This window comes from Haplochromis burtoni, unplaced genomic scaffold (assembly GCF_018398535.1).
Source record: "Haplochromis burtoni strain Fernald_Lab_line unplaced genomic scaffold, NCSU_Asbu1 Contig_393, whole genome shotgun sequence".
Classification (NCBI taxonomy): Eukaryota; Metazoa; Chordata; class Actinopteri; order Cichliformes; family Cichlidae; genus Haplochromis; species Haplochromis burtoni.
In genome coordinates this window covers 134,065-148,318 of record NW_024582754.1, presented here as the reverse complement: position 1 = coordinate 148,318, position 14,254 = coordinate 134,065, and the positions used below count along the sequence as shown (strand labels likewise).

At 41.3% G+C, this 14,254-nt stretch overlaps 1 protein-coding gene across 2 annotated transcripts; it reads left to right on the top strand.

The window, feature by feature from the left end:
- The first annotated feature begins 457 nt into the window (after positions 1–457).
- On the top strand, positions 458–14,061 carry capn3a (calpain 3a, (p94)). 2 transcript variants are annotated; one of them, XM_005946925.3, is made up of 21 exons: positions 458–996; positions 1,587–1,656; positions 2,380–2,498; positions 5,037–5,170; positions 5,532–5,700; positions 6,004–6,087; positions 6,265–6,359; positions 6,475–6,552; positions 6,636–6,796; positions 7,189–7,358; positions 7,527–7,538; positions 7,714–7,922; positions 9,555–9,591; positions 9,857–9,934; positions 10,100–10,157; positions 10,520–10,593; positions 10,901–10,969; positions 11,082–11,157; positions 11,698–11,814; positions 13,226–13,284; positions 13,390–14,061. In XM_005946925.3, the coding sequence occupies exons 1-21, from the start codon at positions 745–747 to the stop codon at positions 13,414–13,416; spliced, it is 2,148 nt and encodes a 715-aa protein (XP_005946987.1). In that variant the 5' UTR covers positions 458–744; the 3' UTR covers positions 13,417–14,061. The 2 variants fall into 2 exon arrangements, with proteins under 2 accessions (XP_005946987.1, XP_005946988.1); XM_005946926.3 differs by having other exon boundaries at positions 460–996; positions 10,520–10,584.
- The last annotated feature ends 193 nt before the right edge of the window (positions 14,062–14,254 follow it).

Genomic DNA, 14,254 nt, shown 5'->3' with positions numbered 1-14,254 from the left:
TGGTCTGAGAGGACAAATATTTAAAAAAAAAATGCAATCTTTTGTTTTTATTGAATGTTTTTAAACAATTATGAATTACAAGTTATTTTTAATTCTAAAGCTTGACTGAATAAATAGCGATGTGCAGCGTCGGATGTTGATGTTTCTAACTCTTTTATTGTTGCTGGATCTCCACCAAATTACTATGATAATTTGTTGCATGTGGTGCTCTGTTTATTATTTATTCTGTTTAACGAAACGGATGGCTGTCCATAGCGTTAGCCTGCTCCAGTTATGCTGAGACTGCTCAATGCTGATCTCCATTGAGAATAGGTTTAAATGGATTGAATGCCTTCTGCTGAGGCAGGGCATCTACGGACCACTCTTTACATGCCCTCTGTCGCGGCCCGCTGGCCTTTGTGTCACCCAACAATGATGGCATCGGAGCGCCACTGCTGGGGAAAAATCATTGTTCACTTTGGCCAATGGGGACGCATCAAATGGACGTTTACGTGATATGCGAGTTTCTGTGCATATGTGTGTGTGTGAATGGTAATGCAAAGGTGAATGCATGTGAAGTGAACATCTCTTTCACACCAAGCGTTTGCATCTACTCTGTGACGAAGAAAGGGGGGGACGTCACACCAAGAGAGAGCCAATCACATATTAGCTGTTTGGATTTATGCCAGGCCTTTTGGCTTGTAAGACTTTAGTACGAGTGGCAAAAGCCAGTTTTTTTTTTTCCAAAAAAACGCCTGAGACAAGATGCCTTATACGCCATCTGGCTTTTTTTGCGACCGGTTGATCCGGGAACGAGAGAGGAGAGACGGGGAAGGATCTCTGAACAAGCCCTTGCGCTTCAACGGCCAGGACTATAACACCCTCAGACAGGAGTTCCTTCAGAGGAAGACCCTGTTTGAGGATGAGACTTTTCCGGCCACTGTGGAGTCTTTGGGCTTCAAGGAGCTCGGACACAAGTCCAACAAGGTCAAGAACATCGTCTGGAAGAGACCCAAGGTAGGAGGGGGGACTCTGTTGGCACATGGAGAGGCACTTTGAAGTGGGGATGGACACATGGGAGGTGGGATGTTATTTTTGGTACACAGCAAATGAAAGCATCAAAGAGAAACTGTATTTTTCCGGCCTGAAAAAAGGAATTATTTTATGGTGAGAAGTGTTTGCTGCTGTGGAAATTTACCTAGAGATGCAGATGGGATGAAATACTCCACACCAGTTCAGCTTCTTCAAAGCTGAGCTCAGTTTTCTTGATATAGCATCAAATCACAACAACAGTCGCCTCAAGGCTCTTTATAATGTAAGTTAAAGACTCAACAATAATAGAGAGACCCCAACAATCACAAGCACTTGGCGACACTGGGAAGGAAAAACTCCCTTTTTGCAGGAAAAATAGAATGAATTGACTGCATTCCCAAACAAACTAGGAGGGATTAAGTCTGTTTCATGTTTTTTACTCTAATTTCTCTAATAAGATTGGTACATGTGAAGAATACTACACCCTTATGACTCAGAGACATACATAACTGCTATAAGGCTAGTTCTTGTTCCATGTTTAACTGAAGTAAATTATTTGTGTTTATTTTCTGCAGGAAATCTGTGAAAATCCTCAGTTCATCGTTGGAGGAGCCAGTAGGACAGATATCTGCCAGGGAGATCTAGGTAAATTATGCTTCCTCTGGAATTTTAGGCCCACAATTAGATCACAACATCAGGCAATACCAGGTGATTTCTATTATGTGAAAATAGCATTTTAATAACATTCAAAAGGGGAAAAGGGGAGGGACTTGATTTCAATTTCTTTTTAGCAAACTTCACTCGACAGCGTCTGACTTTTGACAGGATTGGGGCAAGAGCAGATCCAACACAGTCTGCAGTGACAGTCTTTATTAACAGGGTGGCAAAATATCCCAGCGATCCCCTCAGCACGGCCTGTCAGCCTGCAGTGGCCTCCCCATATTGTGCTTACGCTTTTGGAAGGGAATCCAGGAAGCAGCATTTCTCATTGTTGTTTTGTTCAGACAGCAAATAAAGGGGTCCAAATGGGACAAAAGTCCTGGTAGACACTGTTAACCATTGAAAAACTTACATTGTTCACAGCCCTTTGCAGCTAACACCCTGCTACACACCTGGTAAAAAACAAAAACAAAACACGAGATCAGCACTCGGCAGCGATCTTTCACTCCTGGAATACAAGAAATGTCCAGGAGAGAATTTCCTGTCTGTGTTTCATCTGATTTCCAAAATTTCACTTCATATTCTTTATGTAGGCTGAGGGTTTTTTTCCTCACAATTTTCACTGCACTGGAGAAGATTTTAAAATCAAATTTAGGAGTGGAATAACTGCTTCCAAAAACATAATTACAAGTAATTTTTTGTGTCCAGGTGACTGCTGGTTGCTGGCTGCTATTGCCTGTCTCACCCTGAATGAGAAGCTTCTGTACCGTGTGGTGCCCCCGGACCAAAGCTTTTCAGAAGGTTATGGTGGAATCTTCCACTTCCAGGTCAGAGCCACCCGCCTGCAACCCTGAAACTATTCACACAATATACTTGGTTGAAATTTTTATTAATAATAACAATAACTATATTTGTGTAGCTCTTTTTAAAACACCCAAAGTGCTTTACAGTTTGTAGAAAACCTCACATTAAAGAAAAGTGTGCAGGCCCTAGCATGACTGATGCACAACATTCATTCATTCCTGCATCCATTCATGCATTAGATGTGAACCACAGCCAAAAATAATGAGCAAAATATCTGAGAGCCGATCAAGAGAATTAATAATATACTAATTAAGAACAATATTTATCCAAACTAAACTGAAATACTTGATTCTATTCTCTACAGTACATAATGTTATTAAGAGAAATCCTTGCATCCGCGTGAAAATCACTGCAAAATCAGCACCAGTGATCACAGTTTATCTTCTGTGGATGCAGTTATGAAGTCAAACAAAGTCCACCAAGGTGATGCAAGACTCTAATGTGTTGACATCAACTTAAAAAATTTGCATATATTTTTAAAAACTTCAGATTTCCCATTCTTTTTTATTCACGTTCTCCACAGTGCCCCAGTTTATTTTGGCTTTTGTCAATACATCTTTGTAAAATCAAGATTAATGAAGCAAATAATGAGGCATTGTTATTCGTTTAAGCATTTTCAAGCTTTCATTCTAGTGTCTCACATACAGTGGCTTGCAAAAGTATTCGGCCCCCTTGAACTTTTCCACATTTTGTCACATTACAGCCACAAACATGAATCAATTTTATTGGAATTCCACTGAAAGACCAACACAAAGTGGTGTACACGTGAGAAGTGGAACGAAAATCATACATGATTCCAAACATTTTTTACAAATAAATAACTGCAAAGTGGGGTGTGCGTAATTATTCAGCCCCCTGAGTCAATACTTTGTAGAACCACCTTTTGCTGCAATTCCAGCTGCCAGTCTTTTAGGGTCTGTCTCTACCAGCTTTGCACATCTACAGACTGAAATCTTTGCCCATTCTTCTTTGCAAAACAGCTCCAGCTCAGTCAGATTAGATGGACAGCGTTTGTGAACAGCAGTTTTCAGATCTTGCCACAGATTCTCGATTGGATTTAGATCTGGACTTTGACTGGGCCATTCTAACACATGGATATGTTTTGTTTTAAACCATTCCATTGTTGCCCTGGCTTTATGTTTAGGGTCGTTGTCCTGCTGGAAGGTGAACCTCCGCCCCAGTCTCAAGTCTTTTGCAGACTCCAAGAGGTTTTCTTCCAAGATTGCCCTGTATTTGGCTCCATCCATCTTCCCATCAACTCTGACCAGCTTCCCTGTCCCTGCTGAAGAGAAGCACCCCCAGAGCATGATGCTGCCACCACCATATTTGACAGTGGGGATGGTGTGTTCAGAGTGATGTGCAGTGTTAGTTTTCCGCCACACATAGCGTTTTGCATTTTGGCCAAAAAGTTCCATTTTGGTCTCATCTGACCAGAGCACCTTCTTCCACATGTTTGCTGTGTCCCCCACATGGCTTGTGGCAAACTGCAAACGGGACTTCTTATGGTTTTCTGTTAACAATGGCTTTCTTCTTGCCACTCTTCCATAAAGGCCAACTTTGTGCAGTGCACGACTAATAGTTGTCCTATGGACAGATTCCCCCACCTGAGCTGTAGATCTCTGCAGCTCGTCCAGAGTCACCATGGGCCTCTTGGCTGCATTTCTGATCAGCGCTCTCCTTGTTCGGCCTGTGAGTTTAGGTGGACGGCCTTGTCTTGGTAGGTTTACAGTTGTGCCATACTCCTTCCATTTCTGAATGATCGCTTGAACAGTGCTCCGTGGGATGTTCAAGGCTTGGGAAATCTTTTTGTAGCCTAAGCCTGCTTTAAATTTCTCAATAACTTTATCCCTGACCTGTCTGGTGTGTTCTTTGGACTTCATGGTGTTGTTGCTCCCAATATTCTCTTAGACAACCTCTGAGGCCGTCACAGAGCAGCTGTATTTGTACTGACATTAGATTACACACAGGTGCACTCTATTTAGTCATTAGCACTCATCAGGCAATGTCTATGGGCAACTGACTGCACTCAGACCAAAGGGGCTGAATAATTACGCACACCCCACTTTGCAGTTATTTATTTGTAAAAAATGTTTGGAATCATGTATGATTTTCGTTCCACTTCTCACGTGCACACCACTTTGTGTTGGTCTTTCACGTGATTGATTCATGTTTGTGGCTGTAATGTGACAAAATGTTGGAAGGTCCAAGGGGGCCGAATACTTTTGCAAGCCACTGTATGAGAGTTTGATGATTGGAGATTTTGAAATTTTAAGACTTCACTGCTGCTGACTATACGATGTTATCAATGTTATACAATGTTACATGTTTTCCATTAATTTGTGACATATTTTAGATTTAAAGATGAGTTGATTAAAAAAGAAAATAATCGCACAACTTAAAAAGTTCCTGGCAACACTTTAAATATATCATTGTCCTGCCGTTTATTTTAACACGTGATTCTGTGGATTGTTTCTCCTTCGTGATGTCCTTCTGCTCATCAGTTCTGGCGTTATGGTGACTGGGTGGATGTCATCATCGATGACCGCATCCCAACTTTCAACAACCAGCTGGTCTTCACTAAGTCCGCTGAGAGGAATGAGTTCTGGAGCGCCCTGCTGGAGAAGGCTTATGCCAAGTGAGTGTCTTTATGCTCGAGTGGGGGAAAGCAGAGCAAAATGGTGCATTTTGGTAGTTTTATTCAACTGTTTAATCAGAATCATCACAATCCCAGAGAAAATTAAATGGTCACAGTTGCTCCAAGACCGTAAGAACAGTAACTAACTGAACTAAATTGAATTTTTACTAATATTAAGTATTACAAAGTTACAAAATATAACAAATAGCTCTAAACATTATGATTCATGCATGGTTGTGGGAATTGCTCACGTTATTAGACATCCTTATACAAAATTAACTTCCTAAAGTCAATTTAAAGGCTTTATTGTTGCGCTGATAAGTTAATGCCTAAATGGACAAAAACTCTCTCTATGATCCAGGCTTCATGGTTCTTATGAGGCTCTGAAGGGTGGAAACACCACCGAGGCCATGGAGGACTTCACTGGTGGAGTCACTGAGTTCTACGAGATGAAGGAGGCTCCCAAAGAACTCTACAAGATCATGAAGAAAGCTCTGGAGAGAGGGTCGCTCATGGGCTGCTCCATCGATGTGAGACACTGTTGTCTCTCCACACCTCTTCTCTAGTATTAGTGTTGGATGTTTTATTCTTGATAAATTTACACTAAAGCAGTCGAACCACCTCGCTGTGCTCAGATTTGATGAAGATGAAGTTGATTAAAGCCTACAGTATGTTAACTTCAGCCACCAGGTGTCATCATAATCAAAGCAAGCTTTTCAGCTGCTATTAGGCTCCTCATTCAGAATTGTCATTATGCACAGTCGTGCTGGTGTTTGCATATTTATTTCATTTTATCCCCATCAAACTTCCATTACCTGTTTTTTAATCTGCAGTCCCTGGTTCCTGCCCGCTTTGAGACACGTACGGTGACGGGACTTGTGAAGGGACATGCCTACTCTGTGACAGCAGTGGAAGAGGTAAAGTAGTGTGTTTTGTCCAGTGAGATTACACCAGCCGCTCAGCAAAAAATTGAAATGGAGTGTACGGCTGTACACTTTGAAGCCTTGAATGCTGCATTAATACGAACAGAACAGGAAGGTGATGGATTAATGTGAGTTCATATTAAACCCGAGAGTCTCTCTGAAATACCACAGTGCCGACCGTCTCAGCACAAGGAGTCTAAAGTTCGTCTGGTGCGTCTCAGGAACCCGTGGGGTCAGGTTGAATGGAATGGTCCCTGGAGTGACAAGTAAGGAATTTTTAACTTTTACAATTTTTAACCCTACTTTAACAAAAAAAACTCAGTATTTTAGTTGAATCCCTCTTTAGACTGTTTCACTATATCTAATATATTTCCTCAACAGCTCCAAGGAGTGGGCCACACTTTCTAAGGTTGAAAAGGAGAAGCTTCAACATCAAAGTGCAGAAGATGGAGAATTCTGGTAAGTGACATCTACAGTTTTTACTATTTTGCTACATTTGTCTGAATCCATACTCTTTCCTGGTCTCTTGAATTCCTGTACAGGATGTCATTTGAGGACTTTAAGAAGAACTACACCAAGATTGAGATCTGTAATCTCACCCCTGATGCGTTGGAGGATGATAAGATCCACAAGTGGACGGTTTCTGTGAATGAGGGGCGTTGGGTGAGAGGCTGCTCCGCTGGAGGATGCAGGAACTATCCTGGTAATGTACTGTAGAGATGTTTGTTAATGCTTTCTCACCAGAGAAGAACAGAGTGGTCTTTCACTCATACACCAAACATGTGAAAAAGCTTTACATTGGCTGAAGAATAATGCACCTTCCACCCATTAATTTTCTACTACTTATCAGCAGTCTAAGCAGAGAACCCCAGAATTCATCACCCACCCATCATTCCCAGATCATTCCCGAGACATATAATCTCTCAAGGGAATCCTGGGGCTTCCCCAGTGCATAATTTGGATCCGCAATTTCCAGTTTAGGCATTTTTCATTCCCAAAATATAATGCATAAAGAACCTGACTGTCCTCTTTTTAAATGGTGAATATGATATGATAGATAGGAGAGTAAGAGAACAGTAACCAACTCTCTTGCAGACACTTTCTGGACCAATCCTCAGTACCGCCTTCGCCTGCTGGAGGAGGATGATGACCCTGAGGACAACGAGGTGGCCTGCACCTTTGTGGTGGCGCTGATGCAGAAGAACAGACGGAAAGAGCGCAAGATGGGAGCCAACCTCTTCACCATCGGATTCGCCATTTACGAGGTGTCCACTTCAGTTTTTAATCATTGTCCCAAGACTTTTCCATTTTCCAGCCGCTGTTGCTAATTTACTTTCACAGCTGTCCTTTTTTTACAGACAAAAATACGTCGATTTGATTCTGCCGCAGTTAAAATTAATGTTGTTACTGATGTTGCTATTTTCTCTCGACAGGTGCCAAAGGAGGTAAGGAAGGCGTGAAAGGGATTCTCAGCAGTTTGCGGGTTAATTCCACCCCACGCTTTATATTTTCATAGCCATTCTTCCAGTTTCTTTTTTCATCACCAACTTTAACTCTGAGGAAATTCTTCAGTACTATTTTGCATTTTCTGCTCTTTACATTGTGACTACCCCAAACCAGATGCATGGAAACAAGCAGCACATGCAGAAGGATTTTTTCCTATTCAACTCCTCCAAGGCGCGCTGTAAATCCTACATCAACTTGCGTGAGGTGACCCAACGTTTCCGCCTGAGCCCTGGCGAGTACGTCATAGTACCCTCCACATATGAGCCACATCAGGAGGGAGAGTTCATCCTGCGAGTCTTCTCTGAAAAGAAGAACACCTCAGAGTGAGTGGGAGAGGGTGATCAGGGTGGCCTAGGATGCCATGAGGTGGGAATGGTTATATAAGTAGTTTTCCTTCTAGTATGGTGCAGAATTGTAGTTGGATATGTTCTGATCTTATATTTCTTAGTAGGGCTGGGTATTGGAATACAGCGCATTGGCTGTTTGCTAAGATAGTTATTTATCAACTTATTCCTATTACCGGTGTTAAAGATAAAGTCAAAGCACTCTTAAATAATGAGGGTAGGGTTTGATCTTCATGGCAAAATCTCAACACACAGTGGGGGAGCTTCAGTTTTCATTTTGCAGGGTTAACGTAATGAGGTATATTTTTTTCCAGACGTATCTTTTCCTCAAAATATCCAAATGTTTTCAGTACCTAAATCTAACCTGCGAGTAAATGTGAAAAAAAAAGGAGGACGTTTATCGTTCTGCATTAAATAATGCCAAAAAACACCTTGTGTTTGACAGAACAGCAGTAATTCAGATTCTAAGATTAGAATCTGTTATATAATAAAGGTTAGGGTAAACAAAGAGGTATGCAGAAATTATTAAATATATTATATTGCAGTGCCTGTATTTAGATCAATGCATTTTAGTTCTGAGTCCTGTACTATAAAGATAGTCTCAGTTCAGTTCAGTTTTATTTATATAGTGTCAAATCTTCCTTCCACCGAGCCCAGGAGTCATTACATTTTCCTGCAATCGTTTGACATTTACACATTTGCAAAGTCTTACAAACCCTAAAACAAACTAATAGATAAAATGACAACAATACCCAGCCCAACTGTATGTGCAGTTTAATTAGACTTGGAGTTTATGAGGGATTTCTCTACCCTGTGTGTGCGGGTCTCTGTGTCTGTTAATGAGGGTGGGATTTTCTGCTTGGTGGGTGGGACACAAACCACCAAGAACAAACTATTTTAACGGCGATTTGATTTGTAGAATCAGAAGAAATCGGCCCGAGTTCGAAGCTGTTATGGAATCTTTTTTAGGACAAGCATCTTCAGATTTGGGGATGATCTGGTAAACTTTCTAAATATTTAGTACTGCATACTCAAGCCTCAACAAACATCTGCACCTCCCAACCATCCCACTGCTGCCCAGAGGACCAGACAGCACGCAGAGCCGGCCTGAACTCTGATGGACCCGGACTTGGGTGTGACTCAGGGTGTGCGACGGATGGGCTTTGAATTACCTAACATGGCTTTAGATCACAGTATACTATGACACCATTAACTATGCATGTCACAAATTACCTAAACTAATTAAAAATGGAAAGCTCTGGTGACAATCAAGTTTGCCCAAAATAAGAACAATCAGGAAGAACAAAACTTGACTGGAGGAAGCAGCAGGTGATACAAAACTAACAGCTCCATTTGCTCCATTAAGCGTTTTATGCAATCATTTTCATATTTTAGTGCAATGTGACTTTGGGGACTATAAGCCTATAAACTCCTTTATAATAAATCTGTCAGATGACTTACAGATTCAGCACATCAACATAATTCATGCAAAATTTGATGAGAATAAATTTGATGACTGCAGTAAGAAAAGGGAAAAAAAAGCAGAGGCTTATAGTCCAGATGAGATGATGGTGTCACCGTGGTGACTGCTGTTTATTCGTCTTCACTCAGGGAGATAGAGAACAGGATCGAGGCTGACCATCCAGTGGTAAGTGTCCTCTTAGTTTTCCAGAGTGTGTAGAGCTACTGCAGCACAGGGATTGCCTCAATATTTCTTCCAAGTATATCTAAGTGTCTGGTTACTTTGGCAAGTTACAGAAATAAGCAGCAAAAAGCTTCAGCTGCTTTAGTTTATCTTATTTTGTTCTGCAATTGTGGATATAACCAGTTTGTAATGTAAAGAACAAATAACTTGGAAAGGATCATCTTCAGAGTTTTTCCTTCTTATGCTTTGTGGCTCAATGACGCCTCAGCCAGCACCAGCTTCAGCGGGGGAAGAGAGCGAGGAGGACCAGCAGTTCCGGACTATTTTTCAGGAGATAGGCGGCGAGGTCAGTACAGAAAGACGAGGAGAATGGCTTTAAATTTAAAACCCCCAAAACAGAACATTTTGTGTTTTTCATTAGCAGAAAACATTAGGCGATTGCTGTACTTTGGAAATTAATCTCCTGTCTCTTCTTTATTGGTGTCCCCCTCTGCTCTTCTTGTTTTCACAGGATATGGAAATAACAGCCAACGAACTGAGAAACGTTCTCAACAGAGTGATCACCAAGCGTAAGTCCAGTCTGATAGGCTGAACTTTCCGTCATTATAAAACTTACAGGACACATGCACACATCAGTCCACAGCAGGCAATTCCCTGCTTGATCCATCAGCCACCAATTTTCTCAACCTTTTATCTAATTCGGGGCTGTTTATACACATGCAGGTAACTAAGGGAATTGAACACAGCTGTCATAGTTTGCTGTGTGGCAGGCAGGATGTAGGACCCAAATGCAGGACTCACACACAGGAATTTAACTGAAAGCTGCAGCTTTATTGCTGGGAAACTTCAGCAAAAACTTCAGGAAAGGCCAATAGCAGCATGCTGTCTTTAACTGTCGTCCTCTAAGTGTTTTCACTCTTTACGTTCCCAGACAAGGACCTGAAGACGGAGGGTTTCAGCCTGGAGAGCTGCAGGAGCATGATTGCTCTGATGGACGTATCCTTTGTATCGAGTGCATCGGGCTGGCTGTGTTGTCTGTAGGAGGCACAACCTGCCGAGACCCAGGCAGGGTCTGTGATGGATGCTCATGGGGCTTAGGCCTCATTTCAGTCACAAAACAGTGACAGTTGCTTTTAACCTCTAACTTTGTGTGGTTTTAAGCAGTCTGTGTGTTTACTTTGGCAAGTTTATGATTTTTTCCCCATTTCATTTGGCTCAATTTACCTAACTGAGAAAAACCTTGTTGCACCACTCAAATGCGACAGTACGACTGACACGGTACACCATTTTAGTCTTAACTATGTCTCCTCAGATGGATGGGACCGGTAGACTCAACCTTCAGGAGTTCAGACACCTGTGGAATAAGATCAAACAGTGGCAGGTGAGAAAAGAGTTTTCAGTTTATTATTATATCAGAAATTCTAGAATCGTTCTCCATTAAGCTTCTGCTCAGCTTATTGTCATACATACCGATCATACCCGATTTCTTTCAGGGAATTTTTAAACACTATAACACCGACCAGTCCGGTATCAACAGTTACGAGATGAGGAATGCTGTCAATGATGCAGGTAATAGCATAAAACACAAATACAGTACTGTGCAAAAGTCTTGAACCACATCTCGTTTCTGACTCATAATTTATAAAGCGGTCTTGAGCAAAATAGTTCTTCAGGCTTTCTGAGATTTTCTTTGGACATCTGCAGCTTTTTTATTTATTTTTAGTCCAGTCCTTATACCGTACCATTTTCAGAGGAATGATTTGTTTGTTTGTTTAGCCACTTAACATTGACCTATGAATCATTCAAGCATAAAAATGCACCCAAGTCAAGGGATGATCTCAGTAGAAGGGGAGCTGTCAAGAAGCTATTTTAAGGAAAGGACACAGGGAGAAAAAGTCATACCAGATACTGACTTTCAAGCTCCTTAGAATTGTACAAACAGCTTTTTCCTTATATCATCTATTTCTGTGTACCTGCACCTATTTCCCATTTTCCACTCCAAATATAAAGAAATGAGGTATATTATATGACATATGTGAAATTACAGCTTCAACTCATCCTCTAAATGTTGTTGTCGCTGTACAGTCATGTGTCTCATGTCCCGCTCAGGCTTCCGTCTCAACAACCAGCTCTACGACATCATCACCATGCGCTACGCAAACGAGAGCATGAACATCGACTTCGACAGCTTCATCAGCTGTCTGGTCCGGCTCGAAGCCATGTTCAGTAAGTCAGTGAGATGGAGTTCATGTTTTTTTCTGACATTTGAGAGACTGAACAACCTCTACACCAAACAACAACAAAAAAAGCACATTTCCCTTCTTGTCCCTAAGTGTATGCATTTGAAAGTTTCCAAGGATGCCAAATAATTCAGGTTGAATTTTGGGAAAATGTTGATTAATAGGCTGAACCATACAAAAACTTAAAAGTTAAATAAATAATGAGATGTAATTGAAAGATAGTGGGTCTGCTTACGGTACCTCACCTTAAAGGAAAGTTAACAGTCATGGCCAAAAGTTTGCTACTTCAGTTTTTATTCAAACTATTGTTTTTTTTTACATGTTTCTAAGTTAGAGTGAAGAACAATCATAAGCATTTTATAATGGCAAATAAATCAAATTTATGCAAAGAGTTCATCTTTACATCTGCAGTTCTCTGGATATCAGCTTATGGACCAAAACCTCATTGATGGCAATCCATTCCTGCTTTATTAGTGCTCCCAAGCTGATCACAACTAGTGGGGCTGTGGTCTTTAACCTGCTTTTTAAGGGTGGATTTTTAGGGCTTTTTTGGGATAGTTCTTAAAAAGCCCACAAATTGTGATCACGTTGGAGTGCAGAATGGCAGGAATGGATCACCATCAATCATTATGTCCCAGAAGATGATATCCAGTAACCCACAGAAAACTGCAGAAGTAACGAAGAAGTACCTCAACACTGTAAATACTGACTCCATCCATCCATTTTCTTCCACTTACTCAAATCAGGGTTTGGGGCTGGAGGCTATCCTAGCTGTCATCGGGCAAGTGGTGGAGTAAACTGAATAGGTTGCCAGTCTGTTGCAGGGTAATACACATAGAGACAGACAGCCATTCATGCTCACATTCACACCTACGAGCAATTTAGAATCACCATTTAACCCAACTCCATGCATGTTCTGGGGCTGTAGGAGGAAGCTCCACACAGAAAGGCCTCAGACTGGATTTGAAACCAGAACCTTTTTGCCCTAAATAAAAGCTTTTTGCATAAATTTGCTTCATTTGCCATTAAAACTCTTACTAAATACGTAAGAATGTAAAAAAAAATCATCTAAAAACTGAAGCGAGGTACTGACATGCGTGTACTCTATGTTCTCTAGAATGCATAGGAGGCTATAGGAAGAGTCCCCGCAGTATAGTCAGTTTAATCAGATTAGACTGTGGTGTTTCTATGTACTTTATCATTTGTATCCAAACTTTTCTTCTGACATGACTGACAGGCCCACTGGATTAGTAAAAATGGCATTTGTTCCTCCAAACATTGTTTTTGTCATTTCTTTGTGTTTAAAACCAAGTGTAGTTTCATTTCTTTTGCCCCTTATATGAGATGAACCACACTCGTGTTGAACTGCAGCTGCATTGTGATGTTTCTCTTCTCAGGGGCGTTCCAGGCCTTTGATAAGGATGGAGATGGTACCATCAGACTCAGTGTCCTGGAGGTACGAATCTTGGATTATAAAACACAGATGTAGATATATTTATTTAAAAGGTCAGCACTGGTAGCTCTGTAATCCAATGAACCTCTTCCTTGTGTCCATCTTTAGTGGCTCCAGCTGACCATGTACGCCTAGAAAGCCCAACCATCTCCCAGGTGAGCTCCACTCCATGCGAGGACCAGACCTGCCAGCCTTTACCTCAAAACTCAGTGTGCCTGACTACCGTTAGCCTTCATGCACCTCACCTCCAGCTCTGCTCCTTCTACTCCAAAATGTCCTTTCATTTGATCTTTCCATTTTTCTCAGCAGGTCTCAGGCCTTTTGCATTTCCTTCTCTGCCTTTGTCCTCCCACCTCTTTCTCTCATCAAAATATCAGTCTCAGTCATAAGCTCTGTTCTGATTTTTTTTTTTTTAATACATACTTACCATTAACATTTGTACCATCTCAGGCAGCAAACACATACGACCTCTTTTATTCTGTCATAATACCTCACAGAGCCTCACCCAGCAAACCCACCTCTGTACCATTCATATCCCCAGCTAACATCTTCTCCTTCAGCCTCCCTGTGTTTTCTTCTCCTTTTATCAAACTGAGCAGCAAGGCCTTTCTTCCTGTATTCATTCCAGTGAACTGGGCTCTCTGGTGGACAGTGAATAAAAACTGTGATTTACTCTCGAACCTGTTATTAACTAAGAATCTGTACAAGTAGGGCCTAACAAGGATTGAAAATATCACTGTTTCCTCATTAAGTTTTTGTTTTATTTGCTGATTTTTTTTTCTGTAAGCAATGAATCCACCTGATCGATCAGCCTGGACTCAATCACATATAATCCCACCCATCAGTAAAAAACATATTGTATATATTGTTTTCTGGTGAAAAACTCAGGCTTCTTGTGTTTATCTCAGCTGAAAAACTGTCCAGTTCTCCAGTGCTATTTGTGGATGGATGAAAAACAAGAAGAAAACTGAGA

Bases quoted from the DNA above. Each gene is read 5' to 3' on its own strand.
- capn3a (XM_005946925.3), top strand. From the start codon at position 745: ATGCCTTATACGCCATCTGGCTTTTTTTGCGACCGGTTGATCCGGGAA. The intron at 10,158-10,519 runs GTAAGTCCAGTC...TTACGTTCCCAG, and splicing joins CAACAGAGTGATCACCAAGC to ACAAGGACCTGAAGACGGAG. The intron at 11,158-11,697 runs GTAATAGCATAA...TGTCCCGCTCAG, and splicing joins GAATGCTGTCAATGATGCAG to GCTTCCGTCTCAACAACCAG.